The sequence below is a fragment of the Calonectris borealis genome, chromosome 14 (assembly GCF_964195595.1).
Source record: "Calonectris borealis chromosome 14, bCalBor7.hap1.2, whole genome shotgun sequence".
NCBI classification, from domain to species: Eukaryota; Metazoa; Chordata; class Aves; order Procellariiformes; family Procellariidae; genus Calonectris; species Calonectris borealis.
The window spans coordinates 16,594,280-16,618,123 of NC_134325.1; the positions used below are offsets into that span (position 1 = coordinate 16,594,280).

The window sequence follows — 23,844 nt, forward strand, 5'->3', positions numbered from 1 at the left end:
GATCCCCTACGCAGGACTGGCAGAAATCAGGACGCCAAGGTCAGAGCAGCTAGTGCAGGCTGTATGAGGCCCAGAAACTGAACCAGGCAGAACAGGAGAGAGGAAGGACCAAAAGGGCCAGTGCCAGCTGCATCCTCTATTGTCCCTGACTTGCAAGGATATCCCCGACGGCAGCAGCAGACACGAAGGGTTGCCAGTATCCCCGCACACCTGGCTCCTGACAAACTCGAAACCCTTCAAATAGCCTAGACAATGCTGAAGCTTGTGTTTGCTCTTTTGAGCTCAGCACAAAGCTCTTGCTCCATCTTTGACTGAGTAACATACTTACTCCACAAGATCCACTAGCTTTAATAACGTCATGGTCACTAAGGGGGGGAGCAAGGGAAAACAAGGGACTTCTTGTGCTGCTATTTGCACTTCCCCTGACTGCTAATCAAATGTAGTGACGTGGCTCTATCTCCTCCCAGATACAGAAGAATTTCTTTAATTTGAAAGGAAATTTATCATCACAGCAGTTATTATCTAATTAAATTACTGATTTGTAAGACTATGTTTCAATTTTCAGTTAAATTGCAATAGAGTGAATTTTGCAGACCGAGGATATAGTCGCTTGCTCAAAACATTGAACTCCATCCGTAAATAAAATATAGGCCTCAGATAGCCCTTGAAGCCTGGTGAATACAGTAATTAACACTTAACATCTACGTGTTCATTTGCTAAAACAGCAGAAGGTAATCAGCAAGCACCGTTTCCTGCTTACTGTTTCATGATCAAATATTAACTGAAAATACTAATAGACATAATCAGACCACACTGTCTTTCTTGCAGAAGTGTAGACATTTATTAACCTTTTCATCTATGAGAAAAATGAAACCATCATAATAATGAGAAGTAATACTGTCACTGGAAAAGGAACATCCTGAAAGCCATTTTATATACTTTCTGCTAGCACTCATCAGTGAGAAATTAGAAGGTGAGGTACAAAAATATATTTCAATGCTCATGCCTCTCCAGTGAAAAGCTTAACCAAGAGTAAATGAGATTACAAAGTTTCACCAGACCATATTGCACAGCTAACAAGACATCATCCATAGAAAAGTGATAAGAAGGTTTCCTCAGCCTTTTTTTAAAAAGCACATATTGAACTTCAAATGTGTTTGTTGCATCAGAGCCCCACCGCTCAATCGTCTTTTGGATAGACTTGCATTTAAATACAACCTGAAGAGGAAACACAACTATTTTTTGTGTCTTAATTTCTGGCTACATGAAAGCATGTTACCATGGAAAATGTATGAACTTCAGTTCACCAGTATAGAGCCTTCTAAGTCTATAAACCCTCTGAAACAGAATTAATACGATCAAATATAGAAGTGAACCTTCAAAGAGCAGAAATTTCACTGATGTATTTTTTTAATAGAAAGACTTCACTATAAGCAAACACTTATTACAGCCATAATTATTGTAACACATATGAACAAACGTGGACTATTCCTCCTTCAGCATTAAGTCTAGGTTGCCGAGAGCTTTCTACAGCCACAGCCAGAAGGAGAATTAGGCATGCACAGCTCCCCAGAGGAAGCCAAGGGGGTGGAGTTCTTCAGTCCACATTCTGTGAAAGGACATCAGGATTTGGCCTTGACAGGGAGGTGTCAGTGGTCAAAATATTCCCGGTTTTGCGTTTCCCAAGCAGACATCACCTTTATGTTATCACTAAAGCATTCGGCTAATTACAACCAAAGCTTCAGTTCAGTATCAGGACTCACTAGCTTGAAGAACCTTCATCTGTGCAGGCAGATGATCACTACAAGATTAAATTCAGGCCTGCAGCGCTAAATATCAAGCCCATCCCATGAGGATGTAATACAAAAGCCCTGTTTATTGCACTTCTCATGTCTCTATTAAAGGGAGGACTTCTCCCACATTCCGTGAAAAGGCTCATATATTCCATGAGCTCTCCACTTCTGCATTTTCATTTCCTCCATTGTGTTCACCCTCTTTAAAACCTGTTGCTCCCACAGAGACAACGCGTGCCACACAGCTGTGCAAGTTGCATCGGCCAGGGCTGGTGAAAGGCTCTGCACGGAGGCATCAGCAGATGTGCCCAAAACCCTGTGCCTAGGCAATGCTACACCAGCACCACTAGACCTCCGCTAGATCAGCACTGTGCTCCCCTACACAGGGCAGGCATGCCCCCTGCCCGGCGCCTGAACAGCTGCCCTTGGCACTGTATTTACCTCACCTTCATCGGTACGGCTCCGGGACCCAAAAGACTACAAGAGGCTGAAGTACGCATACGATGCCGTGCAGTAAAAATACCAACACACTTCTCAAGCACCTACTACACAATCCCCAGACAGAGCAGCAGGATCAATAGAGCCTGCTATAGCAGATATGAAAATTACTGTCTTTCGACATGAATCACCTAGTCAGCAATGCATTAATAAGCTCATTTCTGCAGCAGCTCTTTAGAGGGAGCCTTTGGGGGGGGGGGGGAAGGGTTCTCCCCAGCGATAAAATAAATTTTGCACATAATTCTGATCCTGACAGCAATCAGATTCATCCTAGAGTGAGGGTTCCCTGAATGTCTGATATCACTCTCTTCCTCCTGTCAGCTGCATTTACTTTGGTTTCCTAATCTTTATAATGGTATTCGCTAGCCCTAAAACAAATCTTCCTTTTGGGCCACACAAAGAAACCTGAAGGGTCAGCATGTATTTTTCGAAGGAATTCTTGAGATTCCCTTCAAAGCAAACAGATAAAGCTATCTTAAGCTTGCTCCGCATTTGCTCCCGACACTGCTGTGCTAAAACCATTCCGTCTTGTCTGAACTCCAAATGCTTGGTCATAGCAGGTAAGTTACAACTAGTCAGAGATACTGGTTTAAGGGGCAAGACTTCAAGTCCCTTGATTATGCCATAGAGCACTTCACTCCCCAGCAAGGCCACGGGCACAGCAGGGCTACTCGTGGAGTAATCATTGTAAGGAAGGATGTGGAAAAAAAGCACAAATAAGAAAAATGGCAACAACTGGCGACAGTGACTTATGAATAGCATATCCTCTTCTTCCTCTTCTGATATACTGAAGAATTATGATCTAAAATAGGCATGAGGATATGGCCCAAAATGTGCTTTAATGCTATTCATTTATGGAGAGACACAACAATTAACTAACTATCTTTAAAGTAAGAAAATTTTTGGAACAGCAAAGATGATACTCAGAACAGTATCCAGTGCTTTTTGTTACATACATTACCATGGCTCCACCACACATACAAAAATGCTAATTCTTTTTTAACGCTCTTATTTCCCTGCAGATCTCTGTTTACATTAAGGAAAATAGATCTGTTTTTTTATATGCTAAAACAGTGAAACAAATTGCTCTGAAAAAGAAAGGGAGGTCCTGCTGAGCATGTAAATATATGGAAAGAGATGTGTACTCTTTACAAACTGGCAAAATCCCAAGTTTTTGCAACGAGTAACATTAAAAAAAAGTAAGATTTCTGAAACTCTCAAGCAGGATTAAAAAAATACAACCAATTATATTTCTGCCCTGAAGAAAGTTAGTAAAATATTCAAGCATGCATAAAGCAAAGTAAGGCACTTGTCGGCTTTCATTATGATCAATAAAAACTGTCAGCTCATTAGCATATCATTAGCTATCCTGCTGTTTCCAAAGTGTTAACGCATAGAAATATTAATTTACAAACATATAATATCCCAGAGTTCTGAGGCTCTGACTGCCTACATAAAATAAGAATTTAAGATGGGCGAATCCAATATAACTTTTTTTTCCTACGTAGCTATAAACATATGTTTACCATCTGTGGAATTATGGGAAGCAGCTGAGGTAAAAAAACAACAGCTGTAGAATAAAATAATACTATCAATTTCACTTCACAGTGACAGCTCAGCTGCTGGAGGATGAAATGTACTCTAGGTTCAGAGCAACTCTCGGACCGTCATTTAAGTTAAAAGTTAGCTTTTATCTCTGTTTCACAATTCAAATAGTTAGTTGCTACGCTTAACTATTTTTAGCATAAAATAATTGTCCTAGCTTGTTGAAATCTGGGGACTTCCAGGAGAGGTCCTCAGAAAAACAGCAACTTGTAAAATTGTCTTATGAACTGCCAGCTTCAAAGGGAAACTGCGTGGGTGGTAAATCACCTTGGCAACAAATCCATGCCAGTATCGAGGATAGGCAGATTCGCCTATCGCTGCACTATAGACTCTTTCACTGATAAACACTTGCACCGTGGCTTGCTATTCAAAACTGGAAGATCAGAAACTTTTCTGTAGCTTGCCTACAAATTAAAAGAATTAATTTTCAGGTGGAGGGGGTGGTTTTTGTTTGTTGGTGGATTTTGTTTGTTGGTTGGTTCAGCAATTCAGCCTTGAGCAGAAAAATCATATAGCCTCACCAGGGGCCAAATAAAGCTGAAAGAAAACATACAGGAGAGGGCTTTTCAAGTTGTAGGTCATTTCTCTGCCCTGTGCAATTTTGGAAATATATTGCCATTAATTGAATCTGGAATATACTGCCATTACTTGAAACCTCTTTTTCCTCTGAAAAGTTCCTCATGCCCATTCTGGCCTACTCAATGATGATGTCTTGGGGAGCCTCAGAAATGGAAAAAGACAGGCTTTCCAGCTAGAAGGTAGGAGCAGCCTGAGTCCTGCCAGCTAGCCAACCTTTCAGCCTGGGCTGTTTGGCAGCAATGGAAGCTCCGAAGGACAAAGCAGCTCATGAACAAAACTCGGTGACTATTCACTCTCTGTCGAGAAACACAATGACACACTTAGTTGAAAAAAAATAGAAGGAAAGGAAAGGAAAGTACTCCCGGAACAGAAAAATCTACTGTTTTGCAGCAAGGCAAATGCACTGTACAAAGCTGGTATCTGCCAAAGCCGGAAGGATCGCAGGCCAGAAGACCTTCTCTGCTCTAGAAGTCAATGCTGACAGGGGCAAACAAGGAAGAGTCGCCTGACGCAAACAACAGAAGGGTGAGGGTATTCTGCACGTGAAATCGAGGAGGAAACGGCTTCCGGGAGTGATTAAGACCACCACTGTCTGGCCAGGAGACCACAGCAAAGCTGTTGTTTCGTGAAGGTTTAAAGATGAAAGCCAAGAATAGACTCTCACCCTGCCTACAGTCTCGTTCTGTCCCCACGAGTGGCAAGGCAGAGCACAGCAGGTAGGCGAAACCTAAAGTAAGGAACCCAGACAAATCCCCCAAATACTGCGCATGCAGTCAGTGACTATGATACTCCACCTTGCAGGAAGAGACCCTTTTCTCTAAGTGTTGGACCTACCTCAAATCCAAAGTCCACAGTTTCTAGTAAAATTCATACACAGGAGTGTAAGACAACTCATCAGAAATATCTTGTTGACTATTTATTACTTTCCTTCTTCATAAGCCATTTCATATCTGCTTACCTTAAAGAAACCATGTTTCCTGTTTCTCTGTCCGAGCCATAAATTGCTTTCAGGTGTCAAATTCATTTCTGGGGGATCAATGATGCGTTCATAAATCCTGTAGAGGGAATACATTGCCATTACTTGAATCCTCTTTTTCCTCTGAAAAGTTCCTAGTAGAAATCAGTTAACGATAAAATGTGGAAAGTAGAACACAAAAAAAAAATATTTTTCATTAAACACAATATTTATCATTCATAGTTTTGAAGGTATACTACAACTTTAAAAGCAAAAAAACAAGCAGGGAAAAAACCTATTTAAATCACTAACATAGCATAAAATTGCAACTCTCCTTGTGCAACTGTGCAGCACTAGGCTGAAGAACCACAATGCCAGAAGCCACCATAGTAGGAAAAACAATAAAATGGGACCATCCTAGCCTAGGGGTCTCCATCAACCTCAACCCATTCTGGAGAAAAAGTGCAGTCACAAACAAGATCCAGCCAGAGAAACAACCCTTTGGGATTTTCAAACTGTACAGAATTTTGAGTAGACTTCACGAAGAAACTTGGTTCCACCTCTACTCCCATGGCCTTTTTTGTCTCTACATTTGTGTTATTCATCCCTGCACCTGAACCTTTCGTTTTATCCACTTCGCCCCTGTTTGCTGCTGTTCTTGAATTCACTGGGCCTGGGTGCTCACGTGTGCTGCCACTACTGCCCGTGTCACTGGCACAGGTCCTGTACACAATGGGACCTCTTTGTATATAGTATATAGTTTGGTACCTAGCACTACAGGGACATTTTCTTGGTTATTCTTCAAGGAACTAGAAATAATAGCAATAAGAAATAACAATGACAACAAGTAACATGAGGTCCATAAGCAAACTTTATGTACTGCATAAACTTGCACATGAATGCAGTAATCTACATACCAAATTTCTAAAATTAATTAATGAAAACTTGCTGTTACACAGCATTTTTAAATTCACAAAAATCTAGAGTTTTAAAAAGGTTTTGCTTGGGTTTTTTATTTGTTTATTTTTAGGAAAACTGTTAAGAAGTTTCCATAACACCTTTTTCAGGAACTCACACCACTACAACAATGATATCATCGTTTTAGAATATGAAAAATTCAAGAACAAAGTTACTGACCCGGGATTCTCATACTGCCATGTCACATCGGTGGGAGCCATGAACTTACTGCTTCATAACAAAACCAGCATGCTTAATAAGGATTATTGAGAAGATGATGAAATATATTTCCATTACTATCCAGCTCACAGGGAGTATGTATTGCTGTGTAATCACACCAGCGTTGACAACCAATAGAAAAAGACTCTGAATGTGTCAAGACCTGTAGCTTAAAGGGGTGAAATTATTTGTGTGTTTAAAAGGAGTGAAATTATTTTTCTTCTTTCTTTAAAGCTATGGCTTTAAAATGAACATGAAAAATGAACACCAAAGAAAAATACAAGTCAATCAACACAACTCATGGCACAGTTATCTTCCCATTTACACTCCAAGTGTTTCTAGCACAGGCTCACCAAGCGTAATCATTGATTTTCGTGTTGTAAGTTGCCACACGTATTGGGTTTGCGTGGCAAGATTTTGGTGGGGGCGGGAGCTACAGGGGTGGCTTCTGTGAGAAGCTGCTAGAAGCTTCCCCTATATCCGACAGAGCCAATGCCAGCCGGCCCCAAGATGGACCTGCTGCTGGCCAAGGCCGAGCCCATGAGCGACGGTGGTATCGTCTCTGAGATAACATATTTAAGAAGGGGGAGAAAAACTGCTGCGCAACAGTAGCTGGAGGAGAGGAGTGAGAATCTGTGAGAGAAACAGCCCTGCAGACACCAAGGTCAGTGAAGAAGGAGGGGGAGGAGGTGCTCCAGGCGCCAGAGCAGAGATTCCCCTGCAGCCCATGATGAAGACCATGGTGAGGCAGGCTGTCCCCCTGCAGCCCATGGAGGTCCACAGTGGAGCAGACGTCCACCTGCAGCCCATGGAGGACCCCACGCTGGAGCAGGTGGATGCCCAAAGGAGGCTGTGACCCTTTGGAGAGCCCATGCTGGAGCAGGCTTCCTGGCAGGACCTGTGGCCCCACGGAGAGAGGAGCCCAAGCTGGAGCAGGTTTGCTGGCAGGACTTGTGACCCCGTGGGGGACCCACGCTGGAGCAGTCTGTTCCTGAAGGACTGCATCCCGTGGAAGGGACCCACGCTGGAGCAGTTCGTGAAGAACTGCAGCCCCTGGAAAGGACCCACATTGGAGAAGTTCGTGGAGGACTGTCTCCTGTGGGAGGGATCCCACACTGGAGCAGGGGAAGAGTGTGAGGAGTCCTCCCCCTGCGAAGAAAGGAGCAGCAGAGACAATGTGTGATGAACTGACCGCAAGCCCCATTCCCCATCCCCCTGTGCCGTTCACGGGGAGGAGGTAGAAAAAATCAGGAGTGAAGTTGAGCCCAGGAAGAAGGGAAGGGTGGGAGGAAGGTGTGTTTTAAGATTTGGTTTTATTTCTCATTACCCTACTCCGATTTGATTGGTAATAAATTAAATTAATTTCCCCATGTCGAGTCTGTTTTGCCTGTGACAGTAACTGCCAGGTGATCTCCCTGTCCTTACCTCAACCCACGAGTCTTTTGTTATATTTTTCTCTCCCCTGCCCAGTTGAGGAAAGGGAGTGATAGAGCGGCTTTGGTGGGCACCTGGCGTCCAGCCAAGGTCAAACCCACCATACCACATCATTGAAAAATTCATCCATTCGCAGAGGCCTAGAACAACCTCCCAGTATTAAAGAACTTCAAGAAAGGTCTATAAAGTTTTTTATGTCAAACTACGAGTCATATATTCTACCCACTTTTGCTTATTCAGAAAAGAAGGAAAGCATTTGTCAAAACCAAATGGAAGCAATCTAAAAAAATAGAGGCAAACTTACTATTTCCTTAAAAAGAAACAACAACAAAAATCTAAGAACAAAATAATGACATGAAAATTCCAGCTTAAGAATGTGAGTACAGGAGTCAGAAGACTACTTCTAATACTCATGATTTTATTGCTCAAGTTTCTTATAATTATCACCAGCCCTAATTCATCACATTTCATCAACATGATACGTTCAAAGCTCTAGGAAAGTTTTGCCTCTACTAGTTAATTACTTCTCACTATCTGAAAAATTACCATGCTGAGCCATTTTACTTGTTCAAACAGCAAAACAAGATGATATTCTTTTAAACCACGTTTTGAGAATTATAGGAATTTTGCATGCACCACCTCTATCAATATTTTAAAGTGTGTAAGCAGACCCCTTCTCCATACCTCATGCAAAATTGAAGATTACTCAAACGCAAAACTGCTGCAAAATGCTGAACGAGGAACAAAGAACTGACGTGCTCCTTGAGAAAACCAATCACTGAACTACAGTATCATAGTAAGAATTTCTCTTTGGATATATAACACATCTTTATTAATGACTTAGGTTAATAACGTCCTCACCAGAAAATTTCTAATCTCATAAAAAGACTAGTCGATATTCCATAAAGAACTCCGTTTCTGCTAACAGATAAAATCCCAATGCTGACTTATTGAAGAATATTTGATTTTTATTCACCTGGCCTAGTTAAAGTTTATAAAGGAACTCTACAATATCTGTCTGCAATTACGTATTAAAAAAACAAAACCTAACTGACATTCTTATATGACAGTTCAACAACAGCAAGTAAGGAAGACAAATCAGAGATAGGCTAAAGTGGTTTATCTTGTCTTTTCTGATGATTTAACAAAGACTTTCAACCCATGTGGAAAAAGCTGTAGCGACCTTCCTTCCAGAGTCTCTTCAGAAAGTGCCATTCATAAGACACGTGCTCAAGATTCCCCATATTCCTCTACTGTTCTACTCTAATTCCAATTCTGAAGCAGGTATTTACCTTAAATTAAGGGATTAATTAAAGGTTGGTTTGTGCCTTATTCCATATATGTCTAAGAGACTGGTTGGTTTTCTTCTCCCATGGAGATCTGCCCATGGAGCAACAGGCTTAGGATTCAAGAGAAGGCATGAGATGTAGATCAGTCCTTGCTTATCTCCCTATGTAAAAAGATGTTTTGGTTGACACTATTTGGTTTGTGAAAAATGTGAGCTTACTTTATTACTGCATACTGTTAAACATCAGCAAAAAAGCCCCAGCAAGCATACACACAGCTTATCGCTATCCTCTATAGCGATAATACTCTTGGGAAATGAAAAGGTCAAAAAGCACATCTGAATTCATAACAGTTAAAAAAAAAAGGAACACGGTTCACCATATACTACTTCTCTAATGAAGAAGAAGAATTAAAATTGAAAAAAAAAACCCAACCCAAACAAGAGTCTTGCAACTCCTAACAAAAGGCAGAGTGATGCAAAAAAATCCAAGGGACTTTTCCAGCAAGACTGGAAGCTGCTACACAAAGGTAAAACAGTTACACGAATGAAAACTGGAACTACCTGAAAGAAGCTTTTGAATCAATATGAGCAAAGAAACATGATAGCATTACTAACTCTCAATCAGTGGATTTAATAAAGATGAAAACAAATATTTTCAAATATCATGCTACACACATTGGCAGCTGATAGCCAGCAGGGCTGACTGATGTGCAGCTGGAGTAAAGCCAGGAATGGGCATGTGTCCTGGCTGCCACGTTCATGTTCTAAGTCACAAGAACATCGTAAGCGATGCAACATTCCTAGAGTAGGTTTTTGAGAAAGAGAGAGACTTCATGGGTATTGAAGACACCCTGTCCATACAAAATTATTAAGGTGGCACTTGCGTAAGTAGTTGGGAATAGGGTTTCACGCAGACATTAGGATTACCCACATATGTACGCCACTTACAAATCTATCAAATATTACTGATTATCCAGGTGATTTTTCAGGGATTTTCTACACTTAGACAAACCCATAAAGCACAAACATTTTGTAACATATCTCAAAGTGTAATGAGAAAAGTTACTACTTAAAGGTGAAAGTCTCTTATAACTATTGCTTGGGAAGTGGAAAAAAACCTTGCTCTGCTCCCCTTCCTGTATTGGTTTTCTTTTGGAAGAAAAGAGGTGTTTTTCAGGCTGAAAAACTACTGTTGCTGAACAGACACAAAAGGATCCTTCATTTTTTACAGCTACATTAAGCTTCCACATCATTCTCATTCCCTTGCTTGATTTTCTGGGCTGAGGTGTGTCACCTTCTATGGCTTTATCCACGCTTGACCAATACTTTGTATTTGGCATATGAATAGCTAAATTATATCTACTACACTTCCAGTTTATGAAGTGCTGGTCTAGAGCTCCTTGGAGATCAGTTTCCAACACATTTGGCTTTGATACCCACACAGAGAAATGCGCAATACACTTCACAAGAACAGGAATGCTTAGAAAGAGGACTCCAGGGAACTGTGGTCTCTAAAATTACTGCAGACTGAATAGTCCCTGCAGCATGAGGAGACCCAGGTCTCTAGGTTAATGGAAGCTCTACTCCATACTTCAGACTTTCAGATTTACGATTACTGCGTTCACTTTCCAAGAGAAAGCTTGATTTGTCCCTACTTTATGCTGACATATTTCAAAGGAGCTAAACCATAAGCCTGGAGTAATACAACTGTGAACCAATCCTTCTTTCTTGAAATGTTCATGCTCAGAATACATTCACTAACCAGTCCATTTAGCTAAACGTAGTAAGAAAACACCTGTTAATTGACAAAGACCCACGATAGCCTTGTGTTTTGTATCTGTATCTCTACTCTATCTGCACACTTCGGTTTATTAAGTATTCTTATGCAATCCTCAGAAACGTCTCAAGGACGCATTCCAAGCAGGCGCCTGTGACATAATGAATACAATATACAGAAAACAGAAAATCTATAAAATAATCAGTGGATTCCTGAAAGGAAGTGTATCTAAAATATTTGCATGCAAATACACATACACACACCTTTCTCTGCATAGAGGAAGACCCTCTCTAGAAATTAAGCTCTGTTGGACAAGGAGACAGTTCCCTTCCACACACTCAATCTAAAATTATTTTTATCATCTTTGTAACGTTCTGGTAAAATAGGCAAATATTGTCATTTTACATGCGTGCAAACTGAAACACAGAAAGACTAACTCGTTAACCACAATCACAAAGACTGAGTCGGGGAGGGACACTGACCAAGATCTAAGCCATCAGACTGGGCGTGACTGAGGTGTAACTACCTCACACACCGAGCCATGTTCCCTCTGGAAAAATCGTGACATGGAATTGTCTCTTGCAGTGAAGAAGATTCTTACACGCAACTTTAACAAGCAAAAGTTAACACCTGCAGAGTATTTCCACTTCTGTGGAGATGCAGTTCTACTTCATACATATAATATTTGCCATGCCAGAAGCATTTTGGACATAGCTGAAATATTTAGAAGAACATGAAAATAAACTTTGTGTCTGTTCGCGTTAGAATACATCAGACTGATCAGGAGATGCAACGGCCTAAAATTCTGAACAATAAAATAGAATACAACTCCAACAGTTGCTACAAGTAGCACAGCAAACATGAAATTTCCAAATTCTTTCAGGTCTGAAATATGAGTAGGCTACTAAAACTGGAACATGCCTTCTCAAATTTGCGGGCTAGATACAAACCACTGAGATTTATTTTACTAGTAGTATAATTAAGAAACAAATAGCTGCAGTCTTCTTATGGCTGAGGCACGGCAGGAACCTCATTTCTTAGTCCCTGGTCTCTATTAATCCAAGAACAGGCTTTTTTGTTCCTGATATGGCTGCCACACTCACCCTCTTGAAGCTATAAATTTCCATGTAGCAACCAGGTGTCAAATTCATCACATCCAATTTTAGATGTGTCAAAAGTTTACACCTACAGTGGAGTTAGTCCTCTAGTCTCACTTATTTAATGAAGAGACATAAGTGTTTCTAGCATGTGATTCATCTTACAGTAAATTAATCCCTCTCTGAGGGCCCCTCCAATGACTGCACAGGAGCCCTTGCTGACATCATCAAAACAGATTTTTGCAATTCAAAACCTGATCCTCAAAATTGACATTCTCTTGCAACCATTTGTTACCTTGTAATGAATCTGGATCCTCGGATCCTTTAAATAAACTGAAGGGTATGGAGAAGTCACACAAAATAATGCACTGTTCATGGAAGAGTCTTTGAAATAGCACTCTCAGCTTTTGTAACAAAGTCAGAGGAGAGAGGGAGGTTTTCCCATGTTTTGCATCAGTCTTCCTCTTAATCTAATTTGCAGAGGTGTTGACCACCTTGACCATTGTTACCATCTCCAGCTGAGGCTGCAAAACTCAGTACATCTGAAATAGCAAATGTCAGGCCTCCTAACACAGCCCATTGTATAAAAATAACCAGCCGCTGCAAAAAGTTTGCCCAACGTGTTTTCTGAATCCCAACTGTGTAAAGAAACTGATGATTGTATCAGTCTCTAGCTTTAAGATACAATATTGGCATTTGTCTTTATGTCTATTCTTCTGAAGAGATTAAGAACTGATTTTGAAAATAAATACTACAATATCTTTACATATTTCTCTTTCAACCCATTTTCTATATGCTTCCTAATGAAAATGTGTCAATACCAACGTGATTGAATTGTCTTGATAGTGTTTACAGATAGGATGCATTATTTGACACGCATTCAGTTCTGGAGCAAATTTAACTGAATTATTCATTCAGTTTCCAGTGTTCTGTTTCAGAAAAATAATCTTCCTGAGGAAAATTTTGATTTTTCGGGCTATCTCCTCTGCCATAGTATAGGAGTTCACAATCACTTAACAGAGGAAAGCAATTTAGATTAAAATCTCAGGTTTTGAGGGAAGCCTTTTGTATTAAATTTTGAATATACGATAGTAACTGCCAACTATTTAATCAAAAGTTATTGTTCAGCTCTGGGAGAAAAAAATAGGAGATGTCCAGTAGCAGTATATGTTAGGTAAAAGACTCAAGTGCGCATACCCAGTTTTTAACTTCTCTTCAAACTCTGTCACCCAAACGATTTCATTGATTTTCCTGTATAATCACAGAGATAAAGTGAATGTACTCTACTTTTCAGTTTAATTATTCCAACCACAAATCTAAATTTAAAAATAAACATGTATCTAAATAAAACTCTATAAGCAATCTTTTTTTTCATTCAAGAGAAATGCAAATTAATTTTCAAGACCCTCTAACAAACAGAAGAAAATTAAACAAATGCAAGTAAAGATGGTTAGAAGAGCACGTTTCACTGTCAGGTTTGGGGGTTTATACTCCACACATAAATTGAATAAGGGTAACTTCACAGAGATATTATCTGCCCGTGTGGGGCTTTCCTTACAAAACACATTAGGCTTTTCAGTTTCCTACAAACTTATAGATTAATTTTAGCAGTATTTTTTGGGCATTAAACTAAAACCAATCATTGTTATTGATTCAAAGTAGAGGACTGGACCCACTAAATGATATGATATTGGCCACATGAAGGGCAGAAATCCGTCTTTCTCAGAATACTACACTGTATCTTTCATCTGGAAATCCTGAGGTGAATTCAAACACCTTTACAAACAAGGTCCATATTATTAACTTTACTTTGCAAATGACAAAATAGATACAACTGGTTCCTGACAATAACAGTCTTAACAGTGTCTAAGCCCTAGGCTAACAGCCTGTCTACAAGGCTGCAGTGTTTACCCATCTTCATCCAGGAAACAGAGCACTCCTGAAAGTGCAAGAAACCCACAAAACAGTTTGAGTCAGACTCTAGGCAGAAATAGAAATTTGGCTATTTGCTTAGGATTTTCAAGAGTTGTGGAAAAAAAAATTACGACAAACTACGAGGTTAACTGTTACATGTGATGTATCCAGAGCCCTTTGCACTTCACTGCACATGCACTATCCATAATTTTTCAGACAGAAATACAGGATTTTCAGTATCAAGCCAGCTAGTTCGATACTCAAATGCTTATTGCACATTTCAACTTTGGCAACTGTACTGCTTTTGGCTAGGATAGAGTTAATTTTCTTCAAAGCAGCTGGTATGGTGCTATGTTTTGGATTTCTGTCTAAGACAGTGTTGATAACACACCCATGTCTTAGCTAATGCTGAGCAGTGCTTGCACAGAGTCAAGGCCTTTTCTGTTTCTCAGGCTGCCCCGCCAGCGAGCAGGCTGGGGGTGTGCGAGAAGCTGGGAGGGGACACAGCCGGGACAGCTGACCCCAGCTGACCTAAGGGATATCCCGTGCCGTATGACACCATGCTCAGCAATACAAGCTGGGGGAAAGGAGAAGGGGGGGGGGGGGGGGGGGGGGGGGGGCGGCACATTTGGAGTCAGGGCATTTGGCTTCCCAAGTAACCGTTACATGAGATAAAGCCCTGTTTTTCCTGGAAACAGCTAAACACCTGCTGGCCGATGGGAGGTAGTGAATGAATTCCATATTTTGCTTTGCTTGTGCACACAGCTTTTGCTTTACCTATTAAACTGTCTTTATCTCAACTCACTTTTCCCCCCCCTCGCTTTCATCCTTCCAATTCTCTTCCCCATCCCACTGTGGAGGCAGCGGCTGTGTGGTGCTTAGCTGCCTACCAGCATTAAATCACAACGGCAACATTTTTCTTTTAATAGCGTTCCTGAAAGTTAATTTTGACCTGGTAAGTCTGAGGTAAATAGCATGTGGGTCATGGTCCTGCCATTGCCCGTAAAACTTGCACGTAATCTACAGGTAGAAGAAGCACAAGAGGAATGTACTTGTCACTGTTTCTGGTCAAGATGCCAACTTTTACCATATTCAGCCTGCTTGACTACAGCAGTGCTTAAGGTGGTGCCTGGGTCAAAAGAATGCCTCACCTTAAGTGCTGGGGGAGATGTCATCTACATATGCAGACTTTTCTTATAAAAATCAACGTCTACAACTCTTATAAATTAATGTGAATTTAGGTAACTTATCTTTAAACATCTCAATATAGCGCTGAGAGCCACATAGCTCAAATACCACTTTTCAAATAAATATCTGACTCACCAAAGGTATTTTGGCATCTTTTTACCACTCGTGAGCAACTATCGCTATCCGAGTACCAGAGCACAAAGCATGTAGCAGTAGGGTGTTTTTATGATGCACACAAGTATCCACTACGGACAAGGAGGCAAATCCACTTACAAATGAAGACAACACTAAAACTCACAGGGTCACTAAAAGACACCCTTTAACCTCAGCAAGCTTTGAATCAGGTTCTAAACCAGAACACTGAATAAAGCAAACTGTTAACAAGAAAGCTAAAAGCACAGCACTCTCATTTGTTACCATACCAAACATCATACCAAAAGCCTATCTCAGATGAACCAAATGTTCAGAGTACATCCCAGATGCCAAATATCAGTAAACCAAGACCGAGCAATTAAAAACAGATTCTAGAAATAAGAAGGATAAATGAATTCAATGGGTTCTCCAAGTTATAAAAGGAAGAAAAGCTCCTCTCCCACAAATTAAACAAGAAGCCCTTAGAGTGAGGTGGATATGAGATTAAAAAAACTACATTAAAGTATCTATAAAACAACAAATAAACAATTAAGCCTATCTTACATCAGAAAGCAATGTAAAAATGTACATCATAACAATGGCACAAAGCAGCACTGGTACTTCACGTCTTGCAGCAAAATTAACCCCAAAATAAAATTCTACCAGGACAAAGAGCTAAAACCATGGCTTATGTCATCTCCATTTCGTCATGGGAAAAAACCAACAAACAAAAAAAAACCCCACCTAAGATTACCGTTGGTGTTTCTCACAAGACATTTGTTGAGTGAGAACTGGCAGTGCTGAAACTTTGCTTCTATTACATCTGCCTGCATTATACAGAGACATGCCAGTCCCCGGCCCAAGATCTGTAGCACACGGGTCTTCGCAACTGGCAATTACAGCAGAACCTGAAACACAGCTTAGAAATAGCCCTTCTTCACAAAATATATGCAGCCTTCCTCTTTTCTGTCTCATGCCACTCCCAACCTCAAAGTCGCTTTACCTCGTACAGTAAGACAGGTGCAACCGCAAGAAGAATCAGGCTTTTGATTCCAACTCCTTTCTGCACTGCTACAAAAATAAATTTAAAAGGAAGCCAGCCACAAGCAACCTTTCTACTAAACAGCTTCTCTCCCCCCTCCAAAAAATCTTCTGCTGAGAAGTTAATTGCCTTACAGTGTATCTTGTCACAGGATCATCTCATCAAGGGGTTCATGTCATCACTAAATGATTTGTGTATAATCATAAAATAATCTCATCCATATTCCAGAACCAATTTCCTTTCATAACTGAAGGTAACTGCAGGCTGAGGACCACGGGCTTTGCTTGTTAACACCCTGGCTTTGCTGCCACACTCCTGCCAGAGCCCTCCCGTTAGTGTTGTCTCAGCACCGTGCAATGGCACTCGGCTCTCCCCGGAGCTGCCACTCCTCCCCATTAGCCGCTGTCCCTGTCACCCCACAGAGGGCCAATTCATTCCACGTTCCTCAGTTCTTACCACAGGTTCATCGGATAACCCACATCTCCATTTTCCCATGGTATTTTTCAACTGCCCGTTTTAGCCTCGGTGGTTTGAAAGATAACATTGCGCTCTCTCCATAATAACTAATTGGCCATGACTGAGGAGGTGTATGAAACATACAGTAAACATAGAACAAGCCATTATATTGGTTCTAAAATTAAGTTTTGATGGAAACTGCCAGGCAGACAGACAGGAAAGCACTCTCCAGGGACAGCACTCGGGTTTGGAGCTCATTTCTCACAACATCTGACATGCTCGGGAGGTGAAAGCATGGCTCAGCTGAAGTCAATGAGAGTTTTCACTGCAGACTTCACTGGGGCCAGGATTTCGCCCCAGGGATATTGCACAGCACATCTTTCAGTCGGGTTTAAAGGTAAGTGGCTGGCGTGACACAGAAAGATTCAGCTAGGGCTGAGGAAGTCCTTCTAGTTGCATGAGTTGACACAGTGCTAGTTACTTGCTTTCACTTTTGACATGCTGAAGGGAATGCCACTAAAATTGCAGCTCAATTAAGTAATGCAGCTTCCGCTGATTCTTTCATTACTGACCGGTCTCAGATATGAAAACAACTTACAGGACTGGAAATTGCATGTTACCTTACTCCTATCCTGAGGATCAAACCAGCGTTTTTTACCTTACTGCTCCTTCAATGTATCATTACATTGGTAATACAGATCACAACAATAGTTCTTCATATCACTGAAATATTTAAACTAGAAGCACTGGCCAATATCTGATTTTTTTTTTAAAAAAAAACAACAACAACAACAACAAAAAACCCACAACAACCAGCTAACTAAACACTTATCTGTGTAGAAATGGAGTACTTCCTCAACTCCCAGAAATACCTTACCTTCTGAAGCGTGAGACTGGACTGCCTTTGCCGTTCTCTCAATTAGCATATGTGCAAAGCAGCTCTCACCCCACGGCACAGAACCAGAAACTCAGTTGTGCCCACACTCAGTACGGAGCCCACTTGACCTCCTTACATGCTGCAGGGCCATCCAAACATAATGGAGGCCCGGATAGAGCTCTCCCACACACAGGTAAGTCTGCAAATACGCCAAGTGGCTCTGCATGACACGTGAAGTGAGAGAGGACACTACACCGCTGCTGCAGCGAGATCTGTGCCACCGCCTCACTCCCCAGCGCCGTGACAGCCACACCCACAGCGTTTCCAAGCCTTGACACCTTCCACCTCTTAGCACCCCACATGCCCCCAGCTCCCCCGACCCAAGGCACAAACGTGACTCCTCCTGCACCACCACCATTACAGTGTTACCGGTTTACTCTGTCACCAAGTGGTGCAATGATGCAGACTGCCAGGTTTTGGGTAGTAATAAATGCAGTCAAGCAGTCTCCACCACCCTGCAGTCAACTGGAGGATTTTGACAAGATCAGATTTCCAAAAAGAATTACCTTTTGGGAATTATTGCTGTTCTAAATTGTCAAAGACAGACTCCCCAAGCACTAAACCACTTCATAAAACTCTGGGCTGGTTTCACAGACTTCAGCAGTCTCAGTCCTGTTTGCTCAGTTGCCCTCTCACACCCCACAGCACTCAGGAGGTTTCAGATCATTTGGAAAGACTCTGTACTATTTGCTGTATGGAGATTCAGATCTCAAGTCAGCTTCTGAACAGTTCAGAGGGGTTCTCAAGTGCTCATTGGCAAAGGTCGAATGCTTTTATAAAAGTATTTAACTAAAATTATCCTACCATTTTTCTATTCCGCTCCAGTATTACCCTATGTGACTTCCAGTTCTAAACTCCAGAGTTTAGCTAACCACTTCAAATGGAAGAGTTCATTTATGTTTTGGATCTCAGTTAATCTGCCTGGCTGGAGCAAGATAATTGTTTTTATAATCTGAAAGGAAAAAACCCAAAACATTTGCTCTATCTGGTTGATTCTCAAATTACCATGATCGCCTCTGTCTGTATGACCCCCATCAGCACTGCAACAAATGAAAAGAAAATAGAACTAAGTAACAGGAGATTTCCCCTGAAAAAACTCCATTGAAACAAATATCCAGACACATTTCAAACTATGCAGGCTAAATTTTCAGAGACTGCTCTTGTAAGTAAATCACCCCAATTTAAGGGTTTATTGCTTTGACATTAAAAAAAAAACAACACTAAATGTATATTGGACCAATGCAAAAAATGTTTCAGAATGGGATAATACACCTATTCACACACTTTCGGAAATCACTAAATCATTTGAGGTTTGCCGGTCTCGATTTCCCCTACCATTATCCGTCCTCTCTCTCAGACACACCCATAGCGTACAAATACAATGAATGCAAGATGCCAATGGTAAAGCATAACACATTATTCCTGCCCTGCTGAAGTCATCAACTTGTCTATCAGCATTTTCAATTCACTGGAAAGCACCGCAAGTACCCAGTTCTAAACTAGCAAAAAAAGAAACAACACTGTTAAGTCTACATCCAGCAGAGTTGGGCTTTGCAGCTACCAAACTCTGGCTCCACAGGTCCCTAAAACTCAGGAGAGTGCCACAAGCTCCCATTCAAGACCCTGAACCCCCGGAGGCTGAATTCTACTCTTCAGTAACTGACATTGGCAGGACGTCGATCAAGTCCTGGAAGAAACCAAAGCAGATGCCTGCTCCGCTCTGAGCAGGAGCTATGTGAGGCCTCCCTGCTGCAGCACAGTGCCCCAGGTACTTGTACTGACAGTCTCAGTGGTTGCTGCCTTCTAGGGGTGGTCAAAAGATCTAAGACAGCCAGGCACAGGTACAGATTGTTATCATCTGTTTTCTATAGTACTTTTTCAGCACTTCCATAAATACTCATGGCCTTCTCCCAATTCTATCAATGTAGTATACCAAAAAAGTTCAACTGATTCATCTAGGATGAAAAAAATAAATTTTCCTCGTAATTAGGGACTGGGTTAAGATGTGTCATCATTCAGTCTTTGGTCACACCCATACTACCATTCTAGTGATGTGTTAGCTATTTGATGAAAAACCCTGGCTATTAAAAAACTTCTTTAAAAAAAATATTTTCTCAAGTAATGCTGAATGCATCCTGAACACTTCCTTGCAGCTTAACTACAATAACTATAACAATGCAGGCCTGACAGCAGCTGACGTGATATGCCAGCTGGAGATCTCTCTTACGTGAAAAAGTTTATAGCCTTTCTGTCAAACAAAAGGGGCAATCGGTAGGTGAAAATTAACTTCCAGTCCACAAAACCACAGATCTGAAGTTGGGTGCATCTGTAATGCACAATTATAGCACTCTACCCAAGTAACCATTTCTCTGACAGCTTCTGCTACAGCTTAAAGAGCAGACAAGCAATCTGGGTCACAAAATCATATTCAAATATTGAGAGTAAGTTACCTAGCTGCATAACACTGCCACCATGCCATCTTCTCTCTGAAGAGAAAGTGTTTTACATTAAGTAGAGCAGTGAATCCCTCTTATAAATACATCCCTTAACCTTCTTTAAATTTGTTACATTTTAATTAAAGTCATAGGACTTCGTTTAGATAAGATGAAAACCTCAGGTTGGCAGCCAGAATATCTTATTTATAAGAACTCAGACGTCTTGGATTCCCATATTTGGATTATGTTGCTTTAATTTATTTATTTTTCCAATTAAAAAGTTCTCACTGCTCATGCATTTTTTACTCCCTAATGCTCTGTTCTATCAGGAGAAACATAAAAGAAGCAGACAACATGTTTTTTCAGTTGGAGACTACTTCCTAGCCCGCTCCAGTTTTATAATCTATTCTCTTATGCTCTTACCAACCGCCTCCATCAAACAGCTAAGAGTAGCCATCAAAACCACAGGCTTTATTCATAGTAAAAGGCACTCCAGCACGTATTTTCACTGGAAAGCATTAATTTTTGCAGCAAAGTGCCTTTCTCCCTTTTACGCCTGCAGACAGGCTGATACTGCCTGAACAGATGAGTACCTTTGTAGCAATATGGTTAATGAGAAAGAAAACAATAAAAATATAAAGCAAGCAGCCTTCAAGCTTATCTCCCCAGACTAATTAGCCACACTGAGAACAATTTGGAATTTATATTTCTTAAATAAATTGTCAATAAATACATTTTGATACAGTACCTACGACCTCTTAAATTGTAGGCTCCATGCTATTCCCTCACTCTTTTCTTAACGCTATTAAACATAACATTTTTCTGTGTTGTTACTGTTGTAGGGGGCAAGCATCGCAGTGGACAGCCAGGTACCACGGGCAACATTACAGACTCTACAGCTGAAACTAATTCCCAGTAAAATGAAGACAAACGCCAGCTCTTGTAGGACTACGACAGTGTCCTGGGATTGCAAATCTCCCAACAATGCAGGTATGTACAGCAGGATCCTTTACCTCTGCTCCCCTAAGAGGCCAAATTTGGGAAGGTGCATGGCAGAGTTTATTTCATTATATATTAACCCTTTAGTGTCACAGGTTAAGGACCCTCTGACAATGACACAGTTGCTCTAGCTTAACTGAAACACTCACCAGAAAGCCCCTGACAACCCCCTTTTCCCTAGAGTAGGGGAGCACAGATCCTACACATAACCAATATTTTGAAACAAGATCTGTTTGCCGCTAGTGGACTCAGCATTGGAGATGCAAGAAAATTAACAGCAGCGTACTTCATTTCCATGTTACTTTCAGCACAGGTTTTACTTGCGCATCAGTTGTACATTCATAATTAATATAGTCTTTTCATTTTTCTAAGCTTTCTGAACCTTACTAGAATTTTAAAAGCACGTTAGCAAGTACACCCGCTGCTTATTAAGCCAGCTGTCTCAGACGTGTCCCTGGCTAGAGGTTACTGCCTAGGCCCGGCACAAAGGCTCTCCAAGTCAGTGAGAAGAGTCCAGCGACATTCAACAGGTTTTTAGTCTGGACTCTGATGTATCTTCCTGTGTCAGCAGCTCAAGCTCTAGCATCAAACTCAGCTACAATTCTTACTCCTTGTTCTTGAAGGAACACCAAAAGGAGCAAGAAAGATGCAGCAGGAGCTGATTTCAAAAGGACATGTACTTGAGTAAATATACCTCCTTTGATACGTATGCCTCCCCCACCATATTCCATCTCATTAGAACAGAGGCAATTACACTGTTTTAAAGATGACTTTTAAAAGCACTAAAGGCTTTTACCAGTTCTCAAGTACTTTTCCCTAACCTATCCAGGTTTGAAAAACAAAGTCAACTTTGAATTGAATCCAAAAGACAATCAAGTACCAAATGTCAAAGCAATTTTACTAATCAGAGTAATGTGGGTGATAAGGCTGGGAAGAATAAAAGTAGACTCAACTATCTGTTTACAAATGAAAAGTTTCATCTCCGATGCTTTCTGATCTACTGCAGTTTTTGGAGGCCAGAGACTAGCTTTGGGTATCAATACAAACCCTGCCGCAAAATTAGGTTGTGGCTGGATATTTTTCCCAGGGCAAACACTTTCAACGCACTCTCAGATACAGGTTAACTTTAATAACATTGCAGACACAAATCACTCAGAATAGCCTTCCAAATGTAAAACATATTACCATAGCCCTAAACAAAAGTAGTAATGCATTTATACAAATTCACGCATATCTGTAAGGAAGCAGTGTTGCAATCCGCTTAAAGAAATCCAGTAGGAATCCAAGGGATTAATTTTGTTGGTCAATTTTTTTCCTTTTTGCTTTGTTTTTATTTTTTACAGGGGAAAGAACAGTAAGTAAAAAGCACAGAGTTGCAGCTTTCCTAACACTAACATGAGGAAGGCTTAGGATTTTCCGTAGTGCTCAGAAGTACCCCCGATAGGTTTGCTCTTCATTTTCATATCTTTTTACATTTATTGCAGTGTCATCAGGAAATGCTACTGCAAAGATGAACAAGATGGTGACTCCTGAGTGCAAAGAGGTAGGGGGTTAAGATGTAATAAAGGGAACTGTAACACCAACATTCACAAAATTCTCTAATTATCTGAATAGAGATGCTACAGCTGAGTCAGGAACTTAAAGACTTTCCTTCCCCCTCTCCCCCCCATTTAAACTTCTGCTATGATCTGCCCTCAAGTCATGCTTTCAAAACTATTCCCATTACTTTTCCACAGGAGTTGTCATAAACTACCACAAATTCACAGCCAAAGAGAGGCATTTAGGTATGGATTTATGCTGGGAGCAGCCTTGAGATGTACCACCTTAAGGGAAACTCTTAGATGGATCAGCCCTGTTTAGGACTACCTGACAGAGACAGCTATACACATTTATCACCTCGTACGACAGCACAGCTCATTCTGTAATTGTATTTATCTGTTGCTGCCTGTTGCTGTCAAGAAAATCAGGTCACAACCATGACTCTGTGCAGCTCTCCGGTCCCTGGATAGACTTCTCCACCAGGCAGGCTTTTTGTGTTGTCTTCCTTTCACATAGTGTGCAAGAAGACAGCCGGCAAAACAATCTGCTAAAAAGGGTCTTCCTAAAACATAATTGCTGTTCATAAAAAAAAAAAACAAACATAGGAGATAATGAAGAACCTGTCCCAAAACCCAGTATGTCAATAAACAAACAAAAAAGTATATTGTTGTAAGCAAAGAAATAATATAACAGAAACAAATAACGCTAAGATAAATAAATCAGATGACTGAAATGAAGATGATCTTAAAAATTGTAGATGTCATGCCTCAATGAAATTAAAATTGCTCTAAGCATTTAATTGCTTTTAGGGTCCAAAAAAAGGATTCAATAAGTAACCTTCCTTCAGATTAGATTTTTACTGTCAGTAGTTTATGCAGTTGCAGGAAATGGTTGTAACTTTCTTCTCAAAACAGTATTTCATAATTACTTTGATCAAAATTAAAACTTTTCCAAATGTTCCCATACCGCATACTCCCATAATACTCACATAACTTTATTC

At 40.8% G+C, this 23,844-nt stretch overlaps 1 protein-coding gene across 3 annotated transcripts in view; it reads right to left on the reverse strand.

The window, feature by feature from the left end:
* Positions 1-23,844, reverse strand: part of NELL1 (neural EGFL like 1) — a 294,286-nt gene that overhangs the window by 228,004 nt on the left and 42,438 nt on the right. For all 3 annotated transcript variants that reach the window (XM_075163307.1, XM_075163306.1, XM_075163305.1), the window contains exon 5: positions 5,434-5,530. In XM_075163307.1, coding sequence (XP_075019408.1) covers positions 5,434-5,530 — 97 coding nt within the window. The remainder of the gene's footprint in view (positions 1-5,433; positions 5,531-23,844) is intronic.